The sequence below is a fragment of the Salvelinus namaycush genome, chromosome 27 (assembly GCF_016432855.1).
Source record: "Salvelinus namaycush isolate Seneca chromosome 27, SaNama_1.0, whole genome shotgun sequence".
NCBI classification, from domain to species: domain Eukaryota; kingdom Metazoa; phylum Chordata; class Actinopteri; order Salmoniformes; family Salmonidae; genus Salvelinus; species Salvelinus namaycush.
The window spans coordinates 35,526,029-35,552,086 of NC_052333.1; the positions used below are offsets into that span (position 1 = coordinate 35,526,029).

At 43.0% G+C, this 26,058-nt stretch overlaps 1 protein-coding gene across 1 annotated transcript in view; it reads left to right on the plus strand.

Moving 5' to 3' along the window:
- ago3b (argonaute RISC catalytic component 3b) overlaps positions 1-23,888 on the plus strand; it is a 41,368-nt gene extending 17,480 nt beyond the window's left edge. Inside the window, exons 12-19 of the mRNA XM_038966607.1 lie at positions 1,202-1,386; positions 18,284-18,443; positions 19,716-19,806; positions 20,018-20,212; positions 20,403-20,537; positions 20,645-20,746; positions 21,027-21,226; positions 21,450-23,888. Of these exons, the coding sequence (XP_038822535.1) occupies positions 1,202-1,386; positions 18,284-18,443; positions 19,716-19,806; positions 20,018-20,212; positions 20,403-20,537; positions 20,645-20,746; positions 21,027-21,226; positions 21,450-21,558 (1,177 nt within the window). The 3' untranslated portion in view covers positions 21,559-23,888. The remainder of the gene's footprint in view (positions 1-1,201; positions 1,387-18,283; positions 18,444-19,715; positions 19,807-20,017; positions 20,213-20,402; positions 20,538-20,644; positions 20,747-21,026; positions 21,227-21,449) is intronic.
- The last annotated feature ends 2,170 nt before the right edge of the window (positions 23,889-26,058 follow it).

Here is a 26,058-nt window from a genome sequence, read left to right on the forward strand (position 1 = left end):
ACACTGAACAAAAGTATAAACGCAACCTGTAACAATTTCAAAGATTTTACTGAGTTACATATAGTTCATATAAGGAAATCAGTCAATTGAAATAAATAAATTAGACCCTCATCTATGGATTTCACATGACTGGGAGTACAGATATGCATTTGTTGGTAACAAATACCTTAATAAAACAAAAAGGTAGGGGCGTGGATCAGAACACCAGTCAGTATCTGGTGTGACCACCATTTGCCTCGTGCAGCGTGACACCTCTCTTTCGCATGGAGTTGATCAGGCTGTTGATTGTGGCCTGTGGAAGGTTGTCCCACTCTTCAATGGGTGTGAGGAGTTGCTGGATATTGGCGGGAACTGGAACACGCTGTCGTACACATCACCTCATGCTGAAACATGAGGTGATGGTGGAGGATGAATGGCATGACAATGGGCCTCAGGATTACGTCACGGTATCTCTGCATTCAAATTGCCAACAATAGAATGCAATTGTGTTCTTGTCCGTAGCCTATGGCTGCCCATACCAGCACTCAGATAAGCTTCGCTGAGAATCCTGGTTGTGGGTGGCTGGTCTCAGACGATCCAGCAGGGGAAGAAGCTGGATGTGCAGGTCCTGGACTTGCGTGTTTACAGGTGGTCTGCGGTGGTGAGGCCGGTTGGACTTACTGCCAAATTCTCTAAAACAACGTTGGAGGCAGCTTATGGTAGATAAATGAACATTCAAATCTCTGGCAACAGCTCTGGTGTACATTCCTGCAGTCAGCATGCCAATTGCACACTCCCTCAGGACTTGTGACATTGTGTTTGACAGAACTGCACATTTTAGTGGCCTGTTTTAATCAGCTTCTTGATGTGCCACACCTGTCAAGTGAATGGATTATCTTGGCGAAGGAGAAATACATTTGTGCACAAAATTTAAGAGAAATACGTTTTTTTATGCATATGGTAAATGTCAGGGATCTTCTATTTCATGTGCATGAAACATGGGACCAACACTTTACATGTTGCATTTTATATATTTTTCCAGTATGATTTATTTAGGTTGGTTTCTGCCATACTTCGTCTCTCTGTGTGTCCGTCCATATCGTCTCTTTGGGTCTCCTCGTCCTCTCTCTCCTTCTCGTCCTCTCTCTCCTTCTCGTCCTCTCTCTCCTTCTCGTCCTCTCTCTCCTTCTCATCCTCTCTCTCCTTCCCTCTGTCTCTCCAGGGGTTTCACTGACCAGCTGCGTAAGATCTCTAAGGATGCTGGGATGCCCATCCAGGGCCAGCCATGTTTCTGTAAATACGCCCAGGGATCAGACAGCGTGGAGCCCATGTTCAGGCACCTGAAGAACACCTACACTGGCCTGCAGCTCATCATCGTCATCCTACCTGGGAAGACCCCTGTCTATGGTACGGTCCCAGATTAGACACTGTTTCAAGCAGCCACCCTTTGCTTTGATGACAGCTTTGCACACTCTTGGCATTCTCTCAACCAGCTTCACCTGGAATGCTTTTCCAACAGTCTTGAAGGAGTTCCCACATGCTGAGCACTTGTTGGCTGCTTTTCTATCAATGTGGTCCAACTCATCCCAAACCAGCTCAATTGGGGTGAGGTCGGGTGATTTGTGGAGGCCAGGTCATCTGATGCAGCACTCCATCACTCTCCTTTGTCAAATAGCCCTTACACAGCCTGGAGGTGTGTTGGGTCATTGTCCTGTTGAAAAACCAATGATAGTCCCACTAAGCACAAACAAGACGGTATGGCGTATCGCTGCAGAATGCTGTGGTAGCCATGCTGGTTAAGTGTGCCTTGAATTCCAAATAAATCAGACTATGTCACCAGCAAAGCACCCCCACACCATCACACTCCTCTATGCTTCACGGTGGGAACCACACATGCGGAGATCATCCGTTCACCTGCACTGCGTCTCACAAAGACACGGCGGTTAGAACCAAAAATCTCACATTTGGACTCATCAGACCAAAGGACAGATTTCCACCAGTCTAATGTCAAATGGTTGTGTTTCTGGCCCAAACTATTCTCTTCTTCTTATTGGTGTCCTTTAGTAGTTGTTTCTTTGCAGAAATTCCACCATGAAGGCCTGATTCACGCAGTCTCATCTGAACAGTTGATGTTGAGATGTGTCTGTTACTTGAACTCTGAAGCATTTATTTGGGCTGGTTTTGTGACTGCACTTGAAGAAACTTTCAAAGTTCTTGAAACTTTCCTGAATGACTGACCTTCATGTCTTAAAGTAATGATGGACTGTCGTTTTTCTTTGCTTATTCGAGCTGTTCTTGCCATAATATGGACTTGGTCTTTTACCAAATAGGGCTATCTTCTGTATACCACCCCTACCTTGTCACAACACAACTGATTGTCTCAAACGCATTAAGAAGGAAAGAAATTTAAACAAATTAACAAGGCACACCTGTTAATTGAAAAGCATTCCAGGTGACTACCTCATGAAGCTGGTTGAGACAATGCCAAGAGTGTGTAAAGCTGTCATCAAGGCAAAGGGTGGCTACTTTGAAGATTCAGTCAAAAGTTTGGACACACCATAAACAACAGAGTAGGGCTGTCTAAGTCCTTAGTTTTGGGGTTATGCTCAGGTAAAAGAAAATGGCTAAACTATACTTCCGTATTTCAAGGGGTTTAAGATTTATTGGAATGGCTGGAATTCTGATAGACTTTGGTTTTTCATGTAAAGATATATAATTTAATCGTAGTATTATGTGTAGTAGGATGGGTTAGAATAAGCCTATATAACCAACCCATAAAGTAAAATGTAACATCCATATATGGCCAGCTATGTAAACTTTAACATTGACTTATCCTGCAATAGATGTCTTTCAATTGGTAACATGCATTTTTCGCTTCTTCTAATGCCTCTTCAGGGGAAAGTAATCTGAAAGTAACTGAGTTTGGGTAATCCAAAAGTTAGATCACTGATTACAATTTGACAGGTAACTAGTAACTAACAGGTTACATTTAGAAAGTAACCTACCCAACCCTGTATATATAAAGTACCAGTCAAAAGTTTGGACACACCTACTCATTCAAGGGTTTTTCTTTATTTGTACTATTTTCTACTTTGTAGGATAATAGTTAAGACATCAAAACTATGAAATAACACATGTGGAATCATGTAGTAACCAAAAAAAGTGTTAAATAAATGTAAATATATTTTACATTTTAGATTCTTCAAAGTAGCCACCCTTTGCCTTGATGACAGCTTTACACACTCTTGGCATTCTTTCAACCAGCTTCATGAGGTAGTCACCTGGAATGCATTTCAATTAACAGATGTGCCTTGTTAATTTGTTTAAATTTCTTTATTTCTTAATGCGTTTGAGACACAGTTGTGTTGTGACAAGGTAGGGGTGGTATACAGGAGATAGCCCTATTTGGTAAAAGACCAAATCCATATTATGGCAAGAACAGCTCAAATAAGCACAGAGAAATGACAGTCTATCATTACTTAAAGACATGAAGGTCAGTCAATCAGGAAAGTTTCAAGAACTTTGAAAGTTTCTTCAAGTGCAGTCACAAAAACCATCAAGCGCTATGATGAAACTGGCTCTCATGAGGACCGCCACAGGAAAGGAAGACCCAGAGTTACCTCTGCTGCAGAGAGTTACCAGCCTCAAAAATTGCAGCCCAAATAAATGCTTCAGAGTTCAAGTAACAGACACATCTCAACATCAACTGTTCAGATGAGACTGCGTGAATCAGGCCTTCATGGTGGAATTTCTGCAAAGAAACAACTACTAAAGGACACCAATAAGAAGAAGAGAATAGTTTGGGCCAGAAACACAACCATTTGACATTAGACTGGTAGAAATCTGTAATTTGGTCTGGAGTCAAAATGTGACATTTTTGGTTCTAACTGCCGTGTCATTGTGAGACGCAGAGCAGGTGAACAGATGATCTCCTTATGTGTGGTTCCCACTGTGAAGCATGGAGGAGTGTGATGGTGTGGGGGTGCTTTGCTGTGATTTATTTGGAATTCAAGGCACACTTAACCAGCATGGCTACTGCAGCATTCTGCTAGATACGCCATTCCATCTGATTTGCGCTTAGTCCCACTATCATTTGTTTTTCAACAGGACAATGACCCAAAACACACCTCCAGGCTGTGTAAGGGCTATTTGACCAAGGATAGTGATGGATTCCTGCATCAGATGACCTGGCCTCCACAATCACCCGACCTCAACCCAATTGAGATGGTTTGGGATGAGTTGGATGGCAGAGTGAAGGAAAAGCAGCCAACTAGTACTCTACATATGTGGCAACTCCTTCAAAACTGTTGGAAAAGCATTCCAGGTGAATCTGGTTGAGAGAATGCCAAGAGTGTTCAAAGCTGTCATCAAGGAAAATGGTGGATACTTTGAAGATTCCAAAATACATTGGCAAGAAAGTATGTGAACCCTTTGGAATTGCCTGGCTTTCTGCATTAATTGGTCATCAAATTTGATCTGAGCTTCGTCTAAGTCACAATAATAGACAAACAGTGCGTTTTAAATGTAATAACACACACATTATTCTATTTTTTTGTCTATATTGAATACATAATTTTAACTATACACAGTGTAGGTTGGGAAATGTATGTGAACCCCTAGGCTAATGACTTCTCCAAAAGCTAATTGGAATCAGGAGTCGGCTAACCTGGAGTCCAATCAATGAGACGAGATTGGAGATGTTGGTTAGAGCTGCCTTGCCCTATAAAAAAACACTCACAAAATTTGTGTTTGCTATTCACAAGAAGCATTGCCTGATGTGAACCATGCCTTGAACAAAAGAGATCTTAGAAGACCTCAGATTAAAAATTGTTGACTTGCATAAAGCTGGAAAGGGTTACAAAAGTATCTCTAAAAGCCTTGATGTTCATCAGTCCACGGTAAGACAAATTGTCTATAAAATGGAGAACGTTCAGCACTGTTGCTACTCTCCCTAGGAGTGGCCGTCCTGCAAAGATGACTGCAAGAGCACAGCGCAGAATGCTCAATGAGGTTAAGAAGAATCGTAGAGTATCAGCTAAAGATTTACAGAAATCTCTGGAACACGCTAACATCTCTGTTGATGAGTCTACGATACGTAACACTAAACAAGAATGGTGTTCATGGGAGGACACCACGGAAGAAGACACTGCAGTCCACGTCTGAAGTTTGCAAAAGTGCACCTGGATGTTCCACAGCGCTACTGGCAAAATATTCTGTGGACAGATGAAACTACAGTTGAGTTGTTTGAAAGGAACACAACGCTATGTGTTGAGGGGGGAAAAAGCACAGCACACCAATGTAAAAAACCTCATCCCAACTGTAAACTATGGTGGAGGGAGGATCATGATTTGGGCTGGTTTGCTTCCTCAGGGCTGGACACCTTGCTATCATCGACGGAAAAACTTGGGAATTCATTTATCAAGACATTTTGCAGGAGAATGTTAGGCTATCTGTCCGCCGAAGGAAGCTCAACAGAAGTTGGGTGACGCAACAGGACAACGACCCAAAACACAATAGTAAATCAACAACAGAATGGCTTCAACAGAAGAAAATACGTCTTCTGGAGTGGCCCAGTCAGTCCTGACCTCAACCCGATGAGATGCTGTGGCATGACCTCAAGAGAGCGGTTCACACCAGACATCCTAAGAATATTGGTGAACTGAAACAGTTTTGTAAAGAGGAATGGTCCAAAATTCCTCCTGACCGTTGTGCAGGTCTGATCCACAACTACAGAAAATGTTTGGTTGAGGTTATTGCTGCCAAAGGAGGGTCAACCAGTTATTAAATCCAAGGGTTCACGCACTTTTCCACCCTTCACTGTGAATGTTTACACGGTGTTTTCAATAAAGACATGAAAATGTATAATTGTGTGTTATTAGTTTAAGCAGACTGTTTGTCTATTGTTGTGGCCTAGATGAAGATCAGGTCAAATTGTATGACCAATTTATGCAGAAATACAGGTATTTCCAAAGGGTTCACATACTTTTTCTTGCTACTATATAAAATATATTTGTATTTAACACTTTTTTTTAGTTATACATGATTCCATATGTGTTATTTCATAGTTTTTATGTCTTCACTATTATTCTACAATGTAGAAATAAAGAAAAAACCTTGAATGAGTAGATGTGTCCAAACCTTTGACTGGTACTGTATATACACAGTGCATTCGGAAAGTATTCAGACCCCTTAACTTTTTCCACATTTGGTTATGTTACAGCCTTATTCTAAAATGTATTATTGTTTTTAATCCCTCAATCACACAATACCCTATAATGACAAAGCAAAAGAAGGTTTTTAGTAATTGTTACAAATATTATATTTACATAAGTATTCAGACCCTTTACTCAGTACTTTGTTGAAGCACCTTTGGCAGCGATTACAGCCTCGAGTCTTCATGGGTATGACGCTACAAGCTTGGCACACCTGTATCTGGGGAGTTTCTCCCATTATTCTCTGCATATCCTCTCTAGCTCTGTCAGGTTGGTTGGGGAGCGTCGCTGCACAGTTATTTTTAGGTCTCTCCAGAGACGTTTGATTGGGTTCAAGTTCGGGCTCTTGCTGGGTCATTTCAAGGTCATTCAGACTTGTTCCGAAGCCACTCGTCTTGTCTTGGTATGTGCTTAGGGTCGTTTTCCTGTTGGAAGTTGAACCTTTGCCCCAGTCCGAGGTCCTGAGCACTCTGGAGCAGGTTTTCAACAAGGATATCTCTGTACTTTGCTCTGTTCATCTTTCCCTCGATCCTGACTAGTCTCCCAGTCCCTGCCGCTGAAAAACATCCCCACCACATGGATGCTGCCACCACCCTGCTTCACAGTAGGGATGGTGCCTGGTTTCCTCCAGACGTGAAGCTTGGCATTCAGGCCAAAGAGTTCAATCTTGGTTTCATCAGACCAGAGAATCTTATTTCAAGGTCAGAGACTTGACCAAGGCCCTTCTACCCCGATTGCTCAGTTTGGCCGGGCGGCCTTGTCTAGGAAGAGTCTTGGTGGTTCCAAACGTCTTCCATTTAAGAATGATGGAGGCCACTGTGTTCTTGGGGACCTTCAATGCTGCAGAAATGTTTTGGTACCCTTCCCCAGATCTGTGCCTCGAAACAATCCTATCTCAGAGCTCTACGGACAATTCCTTCGACCTCATAGCTTGGTTTTTGCTCTGAGATGCACTGTCAACTTTGGGACCTTTTTATATAGACAGGTGTGTGCCTTTCCAAATCATGTCCAATCAATTGAATTTACCACAGGTGGACTGCAAGTTGTAGAAACATCTCAAGGATGATCAATGGAAACAGGATGCACCTGAGTTCAATTTTGAGTCTCACAACAAAGGGTTTGAATACACTACCGGTCAAAAGTTTGGGGTCACTTAGAAATGTCCTTGTTTTTGAAAGAAAAGCAAATTGTTTTTTGTCCATTGAAAATAACATTAGTGTAGACATTAATGTTGTAAATGACTATTGTAGCTGGAAACGGCAGATTTTTATGGAATGTCTACATAGGCATACGGAGGTCCATTATCAGCAACCATCACTCCTGTGTTCCAATGGCACATTGTGTTAGCTAATCCAAGTTTATAATTTTAAAGGCTAATTGATCATTAGAAAACCCTTTTGCGATTATGTTAGCACAGCTGAAAACTGTTGTTCTGATTTAAAGAAGCAATACAACTGGCCTTCTTTAGACAAGTTGAGTATCTGTAGCATCAGCATTTGTGGGTTCGATTACTGGCTCAAAATGCCCAGAAACAAATAATGTTCTTCTGAAACTCGTCAGTCTTGTTCTGAGAAATGAAGGCTATTCCATGTGAGATATTGCCAAGAAACTGAAGATCTCGTACAACGCTGTGTACTACTCCCTTCACAGAACAGCACGAACTGGCTCTAACCAGTTAGAAAGAGGAGTGGGAGGCCCCGGTGCACAACTGACCAAGAGGACAAGGACATTAGTGTCTAGTTTGAGAAACAGATTCCTCACAAGTCCTCAAATGGCAGCTTCATTAAATAATACCCACAAAACACCAGTCTCAACGTCAACAGTGAAGAGGCGACTCTGGGATGCTGGCCTTCTAGGGTATGAATGTACAGCAATGGTCACCTATCATTTGGCACACTCCCCCCCCTCGTGCTAGCAACATATCAAGTGCTACCCTATTCTGTATAGCTGTGAGGTGAGCGGCTTGCAATTCCGGTGTTATTATCGAAAATTCTGTAGTGGTTAAATTTACCAAAGATTCTAAATTATATCCTAATCGATCTAAATCATGGGAATTTTCCGATGCCCCATACCAAGGAATTATCTCAAGTTTCGAGGATCGTCGTGACTCAATTGGAACGTCATTCTGTTGTGAAATGCTCCTTCTAACCCGTCTTAATCTGCTTGGAATGGAGGAGTTGGTTTTATGCATTACAACAATGGATATATTTAGTTGACCAAAAACACAGCACCCTGTCCAATTTGTTGGTAAATAAAGATATGCCTTATCACCACAGATCCAATAATGATCAGTAAACGTGGCCATATTGATGTGGAGAGTGAATGTCTGTTTCTGTCTGAATAGTGGTGTACCCCACATTTAGTTTACTGGGAATGCTAGAAGCACATGTTCCATTTATTCAGCTACATCCTATTGGGAAGACACTGTAATTAACACATGTTGACATTCCCAGATAGGATTCGTTGAATTGTGGTATGGAGATATTACTTGGGTTGTGACAATGGCATGTTTGGAATGCGGTTCACCGGGTTTGGATTAGAGTAAGTTCTGGTACAGTGTCTGGGTTCTAAAATATTTTCGGTGGATAATCAAATCCACCTCATATTTTTTGTCGATGACAAATCATCATTAATGCGTTTTACCCTGTGAAGGTTTACCCCATGAAGTTTCATTTGATAAGAGCACTTCCAGTGCACATAGTGTCATTAATGCTGGCCTCTACCGAATACTGTAAGAGTTGTGAGATCGCTGAGTGTGGAAAGACTACATACATAGCAGGAGCTGTTTTCTACCATCAGTTCAGTTTTTACTGTATGATTAAGCAGTGACCATCAAGTGATTCCGGCTGTGATGCTCATCAAGTGGATGCATCGACCTCCTCCTCCTTCTGGTATCTAGGCGACTATTGTTTGCTGGACTCCCGTCCTGAGCCTGCCGTTGGCTCGAGCTAGAGCGGCTGTTACTTAAGTCCCACCGTGGGACTATGCTGGTGTTGCATTGTGGCCACTTCTCTCTCTGGGCTGTTCTGGTCCTCCCAGGGTCCATACAACAGCTGCAATGAGAAGACTGATCACGAAAGCAACAAACATGATGCATAGAGTCCGGCCCTGGTCCTCCCATGGCATTTGGGGTTGCCTACGACGGGACATCAGCTGGTACATCTTCATCTGGGTTGTGGGGCACCTTCCTGCAGTGGTTGGCGTGAACCCACATAGACCTTTCTGCAACTTTCACCGCTATCTGGGTTGTCAGGAGCACTTGGAATGGACCAGTCCAGCGCTGTTGGTGCCAGGCCTTTCTGCGGAGGTCCTTGATGACCACCCAATCGCCTGGTTGAAGTTTGTGGAGTGGTCCTTCCTTTTATTCAGGTAAAGCCGCTTTCACCATTGTTAAGTGCCGCAAAGTAACTTACTATTTGATCCTCGCAACCCATCAATGTCAACCTGTTCTGTGGGAATGGAGTGTGAAGCATTATCATGGGTTTTCCTGTGTGTATTTCATGAGGTGCTAAACCAGTGGTACGATGGGCGCGTCCACACATGTACATCAGAGCCAGAGGCATTACTGTTACCCATGGCAATCTGGTCTCAGCCATCAGTTTAATCAATTTATTTTTTCAGTGTTTGGTTGGCTCTCTCCTATGAGATCACCACTGGACGGATGATAACTGCAATGTATATTGCAGGTCAATCTGCAAACTTTCAGAGATGTTCGGAATAACACTATTTACAAAATGAGAGCCGTTAATTTGGACGGCAGGCCTCACTTAGGGACGATTTCCCTTAGTAGGTTCTTTGCCACAGCCATTGCTTACAGCCATGCTTACAAAGAAATGCTTCTACCCATTTGGAGAAGGCATCAACCAGGCAGTACGTATACCCCTGGCATGGAGTAAGCTCAATGAAGTCCATTATGTGCTCAAAAGGTCCTTCAGGCCTTGGGTGGGCTGACATAAGCAGCCTTTGCCTGCATTGTTAGTCATACAAATCAAACACTTAGCACAAAATCCAGTAGGAAACCAAAAAACGATGTACAATTTCTACTCCTCCCCCTTTGACACATGGTCTTGGCCAGACGGTCCAAGTCCAACGCTTGTTTAAAAACGTAAACACGAACCAGAACTGTGATTCTGGTGCGACGGGAATGCTAAAAAAAAACAGCATTAGCCAAATCAACAACTGAAAACCATTTTGCCGGCACAGAAGATAGAATCGTAATGGGGTTTGGCACAACAGGAGCCATTGCATAAACTGCATCGTTAACAGGTCTGAGATCTTGAACAAAACGCCAATCACCTGAGGCTTTTCATACAGAAAGAATGGCGGTATTACAGGGAGAGTCTGGACAAGGCACAATAGCTCCTCTTTCTACCAATGAAGCATGAACAGGGGTAATCCCCTTGATAGCTTCCTCACTTAGGGGATACTGAGTTCAGCTTGGTCTGTGTGGGTGTGACAGTAAGCGGTTCAACCCCCCCCCCCCTCTTTCGCCCAATGTCATACTTATCTTTAGCCCATACAGAGTCCGGGAGACCAATCAACAAGGGCGACTCATTCTCCATGGAAATCATCTGTTTAGTGCTTTCAAGGCCATGCACATCTCATTGAACATGTACAGTCCAAAAAATGGAACACACAAAGTATGTATGCTGGGGGAGAATTTAGACCCATCCCTGCAAGACAGACTTAAACCAAATACCAATATCCTCCCAAGCAGCAACATCTGTTTTTAGCTACCGATACATGTAGCACCCTGTCACTAAATACATACAACAAAGCCTGTTCTGTAGTCAAGTTAACACTTAAAGCACAAAATTGGGGCCCACTATACATATCACTGCAAAGAAAGTTATCTTGGTTATGGTCCCGGTCAGCCAACTTTGTTCATAATCTAAATCTCTTGTCAATAGTGAGAAATGTGCGGTCCAATGTAAGCCAGTCTGTGACATAAAACGACCTTCTGTTTCCAACAACTGCGAGCAGTTGATCAAATTTAATTAGTAGGGTCATAGTGTGACCTATGAATATCCTGTACGTCCAATGCATAGTACCACTCATGTTGAGACCGTGTCGGACAACATCATGAGTTGACGTCTCCTGAGGCTGTACAACAGTGAGGCCTTTTCCTTCACAAAGAATATGAATTCCCAATTTACAGAGAAGATCGCTTCCTGACAACTTTACAGGACATTCCCCCCAAAATGTATTGATGGTTAATGCTTGAACAGGTAAGGGCATTGTGAACAACTCTTTCATAGTCACTCCCGAGACTCCTACAGTGGTGGGAGGTTTGGAAATCAATTCTAAATCTATGACAGACATTGCAGAGCGAGTATCTACTAGAAATTCGATTCACTCACCACTGATGAAGAAACAAACCATTGGCTCCTCATGGGGGTTTTAAAAAAATCTTTAAATGCTGTCTAAGGGTGTCAGCTGGCTCGATCTTGCGTCAGTCCATATGTGGGTTGTTTTCGGTGGAGGTCCGGTTTATCTACGTCCCCGCCCCACTGCCCCCTGTTCGGTAGTTTCGTTTCGACATGTTCTGGTGAAATGTCCCTCCTTTCCGCAGTTGTAACAAGCACATTTCCTGTTGTTGCTCTTGTCTGGCCCACCCGTTAGCACTGGCTCCCCCTCTTCATCTACCTGTTCCTCTTCCCCTCTGTCCATCATTTTGATGTCTTTGCTGAGCCTGCCGCTGCTGGCCCTGTCCTTGATTTAAAAAGCCAGCTGTGCAGCTTGTAACTTCACTCCTTTTTCTATTCTCTGTTTTGTCTTGTCTTCTTGAGACAGTTGCTGCCTCAGCATGTTTGCAGTGTTCAATAACTGCTTGTAGACTGGTAGTTTCCCAGCCAATGCAGGTCATTTTTAACCTGTTTACCAAGGGTTGGAAAAAGTCCATTCATTAGGGCAGATTTGAAGAGGCTGTCATAGTCATTGCGGCGGCCATCAGTCATTGGTTTGAGCCCGCTATGCTTTCAGTAGCAGGTTTCCAGCCCATGTCTGTAGTGTTCCAACGACTCTTCAGCTTTCTGCGTGCAACGATGGATAGCTGCCCAATCAGTCATGGGTGGGTAATGTTTATTGTATTTGATCACACAGTGTAACCAGTTGGGTCTGATACGCTCCACCCTCTTCCCATTGGTAGTTTTGATCAAAGCCTCCCTCAACGTCTGCCCATCGCAACCTCATCTTGACACGGCAAATGTGCGTGATCTCAGCTGCAGATGGCTTGTACAGCCGGGCCATCTTAACTTCTTTGGGACAGGGGGGCAGTATTGAGTAGCTTGGATAAAAAGGTGCCCAGAGTAAACTGCCTGCTACTCAGTTCTAAAAGCTAGAATATGCATATAATTAGTAGATTATTATAATTTGTATAATTGGATAGAAAACACTCTGAAGTTTCTAAAACTGTTTGATGTCTGTGAGTATAACAGAACTCATATGGCAGGCAAAAACCTGAGAAAAAATCCAACCAAGAAGTAGGAAATCTGAGGTTTGTAGTTTTTCAACTCTTTGCCTATCCAAGATACAGTGGAAATGGGGTCATATTGAACTTCCTAAGGCTTCCACTAGATGTCAACAGTCTTTAGAACCTTGTTTGATTCTTCTACTGTGAAGGAGGGGGAATGGGAGCTGATTGAGTCAGGTGTCTGGCATGAGCTGATCACGCGCGCTCACGTGAGAGTTAGCTGCGTTCCATTGCATTTCTACAGACAAAGGAATTCTCCAGTTGAAACATTATTGAAGATTTATGTTAAAAACATCCTAAAGATTGATTCTATACTTCGTTTGACATATTTCTATGAACTGTAATATGACTTTGTCTGAACTTTCGCCTGGACTTGCCCGCGCGTCGTGAGTTTGGATTGTGTACTAAACGCGCAAACAAAAATTTGGTATTTGGACATAAATGATGGACTTTATCGAACAAATCAAACGTTTTATTGTGGAACTGGGATTCCTGGGAGTGCATTCTGATGAAGATCATCAAAGGTAAGTGAATATTTATAATGCTATTTCTGACTTTGTTGACTCCACAACATGGCGGATATCTGTATGGCTTGCTTTGTTGTCTGAGCGCTGTGCTAAGATTATTGCATGGTGTGCTTTTTGGTAAAGCTTTTTTGAAATCTGACATCGCAGTTGCATTAAGGAGAAGTGGATCTAAAATTCCATGCATAACACTTGTATCTTTTAGCAATGTTTATTATGAGTAATTCTGTAAATTGATGTGGCTCTCTGCAAAATCACTGGATGTTTTGGAACTACTGAACGTAACGCGGCAATGTAAACTGAGATTTTTGGATATAAATATGAACTTTATCGAAAAAAACATACATGTATTGTGTAACATGAAGTCCTATGAGTGTCATCTGATGATCATCAAAGGTTAGTGATTTAATTTAATCTATATTTCTGCTTTTTGTGACTCCTCTCTTTAGCTGGAAAAATGGCTGTGTTTTTCTGTGATTAGGTACTGACCTAACATAATCGTTTGGTGTGCTTTCGTCGTAAAGCCTTTTTGAAATCGGACACTGTGGCTGGATTTACAACAAGTTTATCTTTAAAATGGTGTGAAATACTTGTATGTTTGAGGAATTTTAATTATGGGATTTCTGTTGTTTTGAATTTGGCGCCCTGCACTTTCACTGGCTGTTGTTGAGGTGGGACGCTACCGTCCCGAATATCCCAGAGAGGTTAAGCTTTCATAGTGTCCGTTAGGTTCTAAATATCAGAGTAAGAACTCAACACAAATTAAACACTGTTGTTTGTGTGTGTGTATAGTGGAGTTTCACAATGGGAGCCAAGAGCAGCAAGGGAGAACCTTGCCTGAGTGATCTACTCATGGGACCAGTGAAGGTAATGGCAGATAAATGGGGCAGGGACATTCTGGAACAGGTACCGCTCTGGCACAAAGTAGCAGATTTTCCCTTGAAAATGCACATTCATTGAAATTGTATTAGCAGAATGTAGAAAGAACTTAGAGAAGTTTGAGGAAACCAAGAAAGCCAAGAAATGTCTAATAGATTGGGGTATGTTTAGAAAGTGGGAAAGGGAAGCCGAAAGACAGACAGGAAAGTTAAAGGAATAATACTGAAAGAAAGTAACAAGAAGAAACACATGGAGGAAGATAAGAAAAGGAAAAACACAGATGATGATGATGATGACTTTCCACCCCCTATTATACCCCTGTATCCACTTCACCAGCACCAGCCCTGGTTGTCCGACAGCAGCTCGCTCAGCCATCTCCCCCACCGCAGCTCTACCAGCAGACCACTCGGAGGAGCAGAAGTCCGTTCCGTGCACCGCCCACATTGAGTCCTGTCTCTGGTGTTGATGGACTCTGGGAACTTAGTCCACCATCAACGCCGACCCCTACCACGAAGTCCCTTACCCGCAATGGTCACGACCAGAACAGGTTAAACCAAGTTTATTCACCCCGAAGGATCGAAAAGCTGAATAGACAAAGACATGGTTCCACCAGTGGTGGTATATATACCCCAATTTGGGGTGGAATCTCTTCATTCTCTCTAAACATTACATCTCTGTTGCTAGGCAGGAAACTAAGTGATACGGGCAATAAACTGTTCCTTCTCCCTTAACGTGACCTGACCTCCAACCCCTTCATCACTGATCCACAGCTCTCTCTCCCCTTATCAGTGCTGCCACGTGATCGTTTTCCCTGCACTCAGCACATTCCAAGCTTAATTGCACCCACCATATACCTTCTTCCTACAGATAACCATTAACTGCTGGTGTAGACCCTAGACTCATGTCTCTAGCATAACTAATGATTAATCATATTTAAAGTTCAGAAATCTGAACCCACGCTATTCCTTTCCTATAATTCTAAAATATATTTTCTTCATTATTATATGTAATTTTAAATGTTATACCCACATGGCAGTTCCTCCTATGCATATTCCCACGTAGGTTTTAAATTTATAGCTGGTTTCCCAATCATAACAAACTTTTACCAGTACACTGATACATTCATTTTCTTTTACAATGTTTGTCTAACCTGCAGGAATATTTTGGACTTGAACCTCAGGACCCTGTCCTGGAATCACATAGCTCATACATTTAAATCTTACGATGGTAACCCATGGCGTATTTCTTCAGGACTTAGTCCTGGTATCGCTATAGTACCTCAGGATATTATTCTGGAATTGCTTTCATAAGGACTCTCCTGGTATCTCTTACACACGTGACCTCAAATAAAATCTAATTTTATTTGTCACATGCGCCGAATACAACAGGTGTAGGTAGACATTACAGTGAAATGCTTACTAACAAGCCCTTAAACAACAATGCAGTTAAGAAAATACCAACAAAAGTTTTTTGATAAGAACAACAAATTAAAGAGCATCAGTAAATAACAATAGCAGGGGGTAACAATACAGGGGGTACAGAGTCAATGTGCGGGGACACCGGTGTCGAGGTAATTGAGGTAATATATAAATGTAGGTAGAGTTATTAAAGTGACTATGAAGGCACTATGGTGTTGAACGCTGAGCTGTAGTCAATGAATAGGCAGTGAACGGGCAGTGTGGAGTGCAATCATCTGCTGCATCTGTGGATCTGTTGGGGTGGTATGCAAATTGGAGTGGGTCTAGGGTTTCTGGAATAATGGTGTTGATGTGAGCCATGACCAGCCTTTCAAAGCATTTCATGGCTACAGACGTGAGTGCTACGGGTCGCTATTCATTTAGGCAGGTTACCTTAGTGTTCTTGGGCACAGGGACTATGGTGGTCTGCTTGAAACATGTTGGTATTAGACTCGGTCAGGGACAGGTTGAAAATGTCAATGAAGACACTTGCCAGTTGGTCAGCACATGCTCGTCCTGATAATCCGTCTAGCCCTGCGGCCTTGTGAATGTTGACCTGTTTAAAGGTCTTACATTGGCTGTGGAGAGCGTGATCACACAGTCGTCCGGAACAGCTGATGCTCTCATGCATGTTTCAGTGTTACTTGCCTCGAAGCGAGCATAGACGTTATTTAGCTCGTCTGGTAGGCTCGTGTCACTGGGCAGCTCTCGGCTGTGCTTCCCTTTGTAGTCTATAATAGTTTGCAAGCCCTGCCACAGCCGTTGAGCATCGGAGCCGGTGTAGTACGATTCGATCTTAGTCCTGTATTGGCGCTTTGCCTGTTTGATTGTTCATCGGAGGGAATAGCGGGATTTCTTATAAGCTTCCGGGTTAGAGTCCCGCTCCTTGAAAGCGGCAGCTCTACCCTTTTAGCTCAGTGCGAATGTTGCCTTTAATCCATGGCTTCTGGTTGGGGTATGTACGTACAGTCACTGTGGGGACGACGTACATACGTCATCCCTCGGTCTCCTCGGGAGCAATCAGCAAGCGGAGTTCGCCATCCCTCCTTGTCGCCAAATTGTGGTAGCAATTCTATAGGAAGAGAGAGACTGACTCTTTCAAACAACAATTTTATAAGATTTGCAAAAATGAAGCAATCATCCATCACCAAGAATGGCTGAGTTGAAAAAAATGTATTTGCTTTATAGAGAAAATACAACCCCTTTCTGTATACGTGGCAGTCAGCTGATGGTGTGTAAAAGGTCATTAAGTTGTCCGTGCAGACTTAAGATAGACGGTTGAGCCCTCGGTCTATCAAGCTTGTGCTAACTGCATTCAAAAGAACAAACACTATGTACTCCTTTCTGCAAGTTTCCAAAGTTTGTGACTTTCTGTAGATAGTAAACCCACGGGATGTCACATTCTGCAGTTGCACCCAAACGGCTCTTAAGACAGGACATCTACTTCGTGCATGAGACAAGTAATTTTTCCAACAATTGTTTACAGACAAATTATTTCACTTATAATTCACTGTATCACAGTTCCAGTGGGTCAAGATTACATACACTAAGTTGACTGTGCCTTTTAAACAGCTTGGAAAATTCCAGAAAATTATATCATGGCTTTAGAAGCTTCTGATAGGCTAATTGACAACATTTGAGTCAATTGGAGGTGTACCTGTGGATGTATTTCAACACCTACCTTCAAACTCAGTGCCTCTTTGCTTGACATCATGGGAAAATCTAAAGAAATTAGCCAAGTCCTCAGAAAAAAATGTAGACCTCCACAAGTCTGGTTCATTCTTGGGAGCAATTTCCAAATGCCTGAAGTTACCATGTTCATCTGTATAAACACCATGGGACCACGCAGCCGTCATACCGCTCAGGAAGGAGACGCGTTCTGTCTCCTAGAGATGAACGTACTTTGGTGCGAAAAGTGCAAATCAATCCCAGAACAACAGCAAAGGACCTTGTGAAGATGCTGGAGGAAACGGGTACAAAAGTATCTACAGTTGAAGTCTGAAGTTTACATACACCTTAGCCAAATACATTTAAACTCAGTTTTTCACAATTCCTGACATTTAATCCTAGTAAAAACCCAATAGAAAATCTTTGGAGGGAGCTGAAAGTCCGTATTGCCCAGCGACAGCCCCGAAACCTGAAGGATCTGGAGAAGGTCTGTATGGAGGAGTGGGCCAAAATCCCTGCTGCAGTGTGTGCAAACCTGGTCAAGAACTACAGGAAACGTATGGTCTCTGTAATTGCAAACAAAGGTTTCTGTACCAAATATTAAGTTCTGCTTTTCTGATGTATCAAATAATTATGTCATGTAATAAAATGCAAATTAATTACTTAAAAGTCATACAATGTGATTTTCAGGATTTTTGTTTTAGATTCCGTCTCTCACAGTTGAAGTGTACCTATGATAAAAAATTATAGACCTCTACATGCTTTGTAAGTAGGAAAACCTGCAAAATCGGCAGTGTATCAAATACTTGTTCTCTCCACTGTGTATATATACACACACAAACAAATCGGTCGTTTTAATCGGTATCGGCTTTTTTTTGGTCCTCCAATAATCGGTATCGGCGTTGAAAAATCATAATCGGTCGACCTCTACTAATTATGTAATTTTCCTCGACTGTGTGTGTGTGTGTATTCATTTTGGTTATTACCATAGCCAGAGTATACCATGTACAAGATGGCATTAGGTGTAAGATGTTTACTGGTGTCTACAATATGGCACCAGGTGTAAAATGGTTCCCTTTGTATCTCCAACAGCTGAGGTGAAGCGGGTTGGAGACACCCTCCTCGGCATGGCCACTCAGTGTGTCCAGGTGAAGAACGTGGTGAAGACGTCCCCCCAGACCCTCTCCAACCTCTGCCTCAAGATCAACGTCAAGCTGGGGGGCATCAACAACATCCTGGTCCCACACCAACGGTAAAGCAAAGTGAAAGAGCGAGTGTGTGTGGCCACAGGCAGAAAACCCCTTTTTAGCAAAAACGCATATATACTTTATGATGGAAAACACCTAGGTTTTTGTCATACACTACATATCTGGACTGGATATACACGACTGTTCAAAAGTTTGGGGTCACTTAGAAATGTCCTTGTTTTTGAAAGAAAAGACAAAAAAATTGGTCCATTAAAATAACATCAAATTGATCAGAAATACAGTGTAGACATTGTTAATGTTGTGAATGACTATTGTAGCTGGAAACGGCTGATTTTAAAAAATATATATATATTTTAATGGAATATCTACATAGCTAATAATGGGCCTTTGTACGCCTAACATCACTCCTGTGTTCCAATGGCACGTTGTGTTAGCTAATCCAAGTTTATCATTTTAAAAGGCTGATTGATCATGAGAAAACCCTTTTGCAATTATGTTAGCACAGCTGAAAACTGTTGTTCTGATTAAAGAAGCAATACAACTGGCCTTCTTTAGACTAGTTGAGTATCTGGAGATGTCTTTTTCTTTGCAACTCTGCCTAGAAGGCCAGCATCCCAGAGTCGCCTCTTCACTGTTGACGTTGAGACTGGTGTTTTGCTGGTACTATTTAATGAAGCTGCCAGTTGAGGACTTGTTTCTCAAACTAGACACTCTAATGTACTTGTCGTCTTGCTCAGTTGTACACCAGGGCCTCCCAATCCTCTTTCTATTCTGGTTAGAGCCAGTTTGCGCTGTTCTGTGAAGGGAGTAGTACATAGCGTTGTACGAGATCTTCAGTTTCTTGGCAATTTCTCGCATGGAATAGCCTTCATTTCTCAGAACAAGAATAGACTGATGAGTTTCAGAAGAGATTTACTTGTTTCTGGCCATTTTGAACACACATGCTGATGCTCCAGATACTCAACTAGTCTAAAGAAGGCCAGTTTTTTTTATTGATTCTTTAATCAGGACAACAGTTTTCAGCTGTGCTAACATAATTGCAAAAGGGTTTTCTAATGATCAATTATCCTTTTAATATGATCAACTTGGATTAGCTGATACAGCGTGCCATTGGAACACAGGAGTGATGGTTGCTGTTGTTTCCAGCTACAATAGTCATTTACAACATTAACAATGTCTACACTGTTTTTCTGATCAATTTGATGTTATTTCATTGGACAAACAAGTTGCTTTTCTTTCAAAAACAAGGACATTTCAGTGACCCCAAAGTTTTGGACGGTAGTATGTGTCTGATGTTTGTCTCTCTCTCCACCCAGTCCCTCCGTGTTCCAGCAGCCTGTTATCTTCCTGGGGGCCGACGTCACTCACCCTCCAGCCGGAGACGGAAAGAAGCCATCCATCGCAGCGGTCAGTCTCTTCCTGTCACTCTAGTTTCCATTTCCACTTTCCTCACAAACACTGCCTTGTCTGTCTATCTAGTTGTCATGGAGTCTGATGGATCTAGTACATTGGTAATCTACTAGTTTGTTTTGTTACATAGACCCCTACAATAGCCTTCTGAAAACATGGTGTCAGAAGTCATGTTTCTGACCATCTCCCTCTCTCTGTCCCTATCCAGGTGGTGGGCAGTATGGACGCCCACCCCAGCAGGTACTGTGCCACAGTGAGGGTCCAGAGACCCAGACAGGAGGTGATCCAGGACCTGGCCTCCATGGTGCGGGAGCTCCTCATCCAGTTCTACAAGTCCACCCGCTACAAACCAACCAGAATCATATTTTACAGGGATGGCGTGTCAGAGGGTCAGTTCAGACAGGTTAGTTAAAATACTTATGTCCCCCTTCAATCTCTCATTTAAAGTTTACAGCCAAGCCAAATGATGTCCCTATGTTGAGAAATACATTTATTACAAATAGCAATGTTCTTCATCGACTATTAGCCTTAAACTTGAATTCTTCACCGCTTGCTACTCTTTGTTGGTGAGTTGACTTCTCTCTGTGTGGCAGGTGCTGTACTACGAGCTGCTGGCCATCAGGGAAGCCTGTATCATGTTGGAGAAGGAGTACCAGCCGGGCATCACCTACATCGTGGTGCAGAAACGCCACCACACACGCCTCTTCTGTGCGGACCGCAATGAGCGGGTAAGCGGTGCTATGGATCTTGCCTTGTACATTAATGATTGACTTTATCTGCTAGGCTTAGATTGGTTGTTGAACAGTTTTTAAATGGGGTGTTGTTTCTTTGGCAGGTTGGACGAAGTGGTAACATTCCTGCAGGCACCACTGTGGACACCGATATCACTCACCCCTATGAGTTTGACTTTTACCTCTGCAGCCACGCAGGAATACAGGTGTGTGTCAAGACTCATACCAGGGTTGTGTTCAATAGGCATAAAATGGGAAAACGTTCTAATACTAAAGTCAACATTCTTATTGGACGAGTTCAGGTAGTATATCCTGCTTATTTCTCCCTAATGTCGACTCTTGCCGTCATTGATACTTTCTCAGAGGTTCGTCGGCCTCTATTGCTTTCCACTACACTTCATTGTCAGTGTTGAATCAATGCTGGTATTCTCTCCATGGAACCGGCATTGTTCCTGTGGTATTACAGACTTCGCCTTCTCCCTCCAGGGTACAAGCAGACCTTCCCACTACCACGTCCTGTGGGACGACAACTGCTTCACGGCTGACGAGTTCCAGCTGCTCACCTACCAGCTGTGCCACACCTACGTCCGCTGCACACGCTCAGTCTCCATCCCTGCGCCAGCCTACTACGCCCACCTGGTGGCCTTCCGCGCCCGCTACCACCTGGTGGACAAAGAACATGACAGGTGAGGGGGGGGGGGGGATTAATTTCGGTGTGATCGGTATACTTTTCTGTAGGGCTAAAATCAATGTCTCGTGCTGTTTATCAGGTAAAAAGAAACTGGAGGCCGATGTCATGTATTGATTCTAAAATAATATTCAAGTTCATTCAAGTTAAATGTTCCCTCCCTCTCTTTCTGTCCTTTTCCCTTTCTCGTTTCCTCACTTCCTTCTCTTGAACACACGCAGTGCGGAGGGCAGCCACGTCTCGGGGCAGAGTAACGGCCGAGACCCCACGGCCCTCGCCAAGGCTGTTCAGATTCATCACGACACACTGAGGACTATGTATTTCGCCTGAGAGGTAGAATACCCCTCCCAACACCCCACCCTATCAGCCTCTGTGTCCTAGTGGGTGGTCAGCCATCGCATATCGGACTCTGGGCTGGCGCAGCTCTGGTCCTGATGAGGGGATGCCAAGCCGCTAAGGGTAACAACAACCAGAGGGGAGTACCGCAACGTTATGCAATATGAAACCAGCCAATCCTCTCCCAGCCTGTTCTCCTTTGCTGTGTTTTTAATTAATGGATCGTCTCTGATACTGCTCCTTGAGCTGTGCTCAACTTTTGCTTTGTCTTACTTTCAAAATGCCAGAGTGTAGAAGACAAGACGGGGGAATTGATAAGGGGGTGGGGGGGGACATAGCAGGTCCAGTGAGGATCAGTCTTGTTCCTCAACCCAGTGCTGATATGATGACTTGCCTATCCGTGTTCAATCGTATAAATGTACCTCTTTTTAAATGTCTTCGTTAGCTTGTTGTCGTTATATGTGCGTCTCTGTATGTTCTGTAGAAGTCTGATTGCCATGGCGATGCCTGTTAGTCGAGAACGCTCGTGAATCACAGCTATGCCCTTTTTCATAGAGCAAGCTGCTCGCCCAGTTACTCTGCTCTCTTTTAAGCCAATGGTGATTTACTTGCAGTCATTGCGTCTGTCAGAGTTCAACACGGCAATCTCTTTCAATATCATAAGGCTTTTTTTTTTATACAGCTGTTGTTTGTCGTACTTTTAGAATATCAACCCAGGCCACACCATGGACCTACTCAGAACTTTTACAGAGTTCACTGTGGTAGCTATAGATTTCACTTTATCTTTGTTTTATTCCTCCTTCTGTGACTTGAGATTAATCTTATTTATCATTCATTTTCAGCAATAGAACGCTGTTCGTTTTTGTTTGTCAAATTTGAACTAAGGAACTGATGTCACACCTTTTTAGTGCAATAAGTCGTTAATGCATAAAAAGGGGTTCTATGGTTACCAATGTTGATATTTTTGGGCCATTATGATCGGATATGGGCAGGTGATAAAGGATAAAGAATGTAAACTGGGGCAAGGATTGATGCCACAAATGGTTATGTTGTGGGTTATGTGGGGGTGACATGACACCATATGTGTTTTTTAGTAAATGGAGTGAATTATGTGCCCGTTGTAGGTGGAAAGAAGAATTTGAAAGCCCAAGATGTATCTAATTTTAGTTGGAGCTCCTCTGAGATCAGTTAATTAGTTTAGTTATACAGTCAAATAATCTCATCCAGGCATTACTGTAAGCATGATATGTTGTCTGGGAATGTCTGGGGTAAGAGAGCACAGCGTGTATGGCTGCATGGATTCAGTTTCATGATTTCATTTTTAATGTGAATCATTTTTTAATGTAGACTGATCAATTGAAGGTGGGGACAGTTAGCTAACAGATCTGTGTCGTTCATTTGAACCCTCTAGCGGTAGGACTCATTTTGCACTGTTCAAAGTAAGCCTTCAAATGTCAAATCAAGCCGTTTTGTCACATTTTGAAGGGCATTGTCTCTCTCCCTTTGCCTTGCTGTGCAGTATCCTCCAGGTGAGGCCTTTTTGGGTTTGGTCAAACTGGAACGAGACGAAACTCAATGTGCCTCGTGGGATTGTGAGGGCGAGGACTGGGGTCATCTGCATGGGGCTTGAAGCATGGGTGGTATGAGCCTTGTCCGACTGGGACACAGTTGATCTCTGCTCTCACTGCAAAAGAAGCGACAGGGTTGTGGCACGGACAGCACTCTGCCACACTCATTGTCCTATAGCTACGTGTTACCAGAAACCAAACTAGCTGCTATACCACGTGTTATTTTGTTCATATATATTCGTACAAAGAGAGACTATAAAAATATAGGACAATTTACTGCACTTAAAGATGCATGTGTTTCAGGTGAGACACATACCCTGGTGCTGAGAGGTGCAGTATGGGGGGGTAGTAGAACCCCCCCCCCCCTCTGTTGTATTCAGACAATATGAGCTTCATTGGTGTAACAGGAGAGGACTTATGATACAGGGGACATGCTTTAATTCCCAGAGGGTGTGATCTTTTAGTCATCAGTACCCCGGGGGCCAAACTGTAGGTGTGAATTAAGTCCCAGCAAAATGTACACTTTCCTGCAAGATGTCAGACATTACCAGCATTTGATTTTACTTAAAGAACAGTGTAGGTATGATCTCATCAACTGTAACTGTGGGCTAATGTGTAGCTGCCCTGCTTGTGTGATTTAAAAAAAAAAAAAATGTCTGTACAGCAGTAAAACGGGAAGGAATTATCTCTCTACGATGCCACGGAATTGACCTCTAGAGCCCAGTGGGTGGGGTTTTGCATCTAGGAGGGGGGGGGGGGGGGGCGTTGGGAACTTATGCTGCCGTTCGTGGGAGGTGGGAATTTACCAGTTGTGAAGTCGTAAATACTAGTGAAGTCGTAAGTACTAACTCATTGAGAAATGCCAATTGGCTAATGGCTAACAAGCTGCGTAAACCATCAATTAAAAGTACAGCTCTCATGCTTGCAAACCCAAATGAAAGTGTTCAAAAACCATATTAATAGATTGCTATTTAAAAATGTTTTGTTGCATTTAACTTCCGAAAATGCTGTTATCGAGGTCATTTTCTTAGTAGATGACGGAGGTCACCATGTGGGAGCACAGGATGGACTATTTCCCACTAGCAATTAGCAGTTGGAGGGCCATTCAAATGGATTTTCCCAGTTGTAGGTGGTAAATTCCCACTTGGTTTACGAATGCAGCATTATTCTGAGGCTGGGGGATAATACAGGGGAGACACATGGCAGCCTACAGTGCATTCGGAAAGTATTCAGGCCCCTTTTCTACATTTTGTTACGTTACAGCCTTATTCTAAAATAGATTTTCTCCTCGTGAATCTACAAACACTACCCCATAATGACAAAGCAAAAACAGGTTTTTGCACAAAAATTATACTTTATTTACATAAGTATTCAAACCCTTAGCTATGAGACTTGAAATTGAGCTGTGGTAAATTCAATTGATTGGACATGATTTGGAAAGGCACAGACCTGTCTATATAAGGTCCCATAGTTGACAGTGCATGTCAGAGCAAAATCCAAATTATGTAAGTTGAAGGAAATGTCTGAGTTCCATGACAGGATTGTGTCAGCACAGATCTGGGGAAAGGTACCAAAAAAGGTCTACAAGAGTATAGCGGCCTCCGTCATTCTTAAATAGAAGAAGTTTGGAACCACCAAGACTCTTCCCAGAACTGGCCACCCGTCCAAACTGAGCAATCGGGGGAGAAGGGCCTTGGTCAGGGAGGTGACCAAGAACCCGATGGTCACTCTGACAGAGCTCCAGAGTTCCTCTGTAGAGATGGGAAAACCTTCCAGAAGGACAACCATCTCTGCAGCACTCCACCAATCAGGCCTTTTATGGTAGAGTGGACAGATGTAAGTATTCCTCAGTTGAAGGCACATGACAGCCTGCTTGGAGTTTGCCAAAAGGCAACTGAAGATTCTCAGACCATGAGAAACAAGATTCTCTGGTCTGATGAAACCAAGATTGAACTCCTTGGCCTGAATGCCAAGCGTCACATCTGGAGGAAACCTGGCAACATCTTTACGGTGAAGCATGGTGGTGGCAGCATCATGCTGTGGGGATGTTTTTCAGCTGCAGGGACTTGGAGACTAGTCAGGATCGAAGAAAAGATTAACAGAGAAAAGTACAAAGAGATCCTTGATGAAATCTTGCTCCAGAGCGCTCAGGACCTCAGACTGGGGTGAAGGTTTACCTTACAACAGGACAACAACCCTAAGCACACAAGCAAGACAATGCAGGAGTGGCTTCGGGACAAGTCTCTGAATGCCCTTGAGTGGCCCAGCCAGAGCCCGGACTTGAACCAGATGAAACATCTCTGGAGAGACCTGAAAATATGTGTGCAGCGATGCTCCCCATCCAGCCTGGATTTTTTTAATTTTTAAAATCCATTTTAGAATAAGGCTGTAACGTAACAAAATGTGGGAAAAGGTCTGAATACTTCCCAAATGTACTGTATTGCCTATAATGCACTGCTCTTGACCAGGGCTCTGGGGAAAAGTAGTGGACTATGTAGGGAATGGGGTGGCCCATAGTGCACTACTTTTGTCAAGAGCCCTATGTAGGTAATCAGTGGCATTTGGGACTCAACCACGCTCCTCCATGTGATGCCCTCCCCTCTCTAACCGCTGGACATCAGATGCCTTTTCGTGTTGTTCTAAACCATTTCAAATTCTGAAATGGAGATATATTTGTATATTATAATGAACACTTATTTTTGCTAACAAATTCTATAAAAATAGAACAATAATGATAATATAATATAGAAGACAATGGTAATATGGTCACTAATAATAATCCAAATGCAATAGACTGATGTGGTGTTTTTTTGTTCCATGTTAAAGCAAAGCGTGTCGTACCGAAGCATTTAAATGACCTACTGTGCGGGGGGATTGTTGATTGTTTTTTGGGGGGGGGGGCAGGTGTTGTTCTGTAGTGACTGAT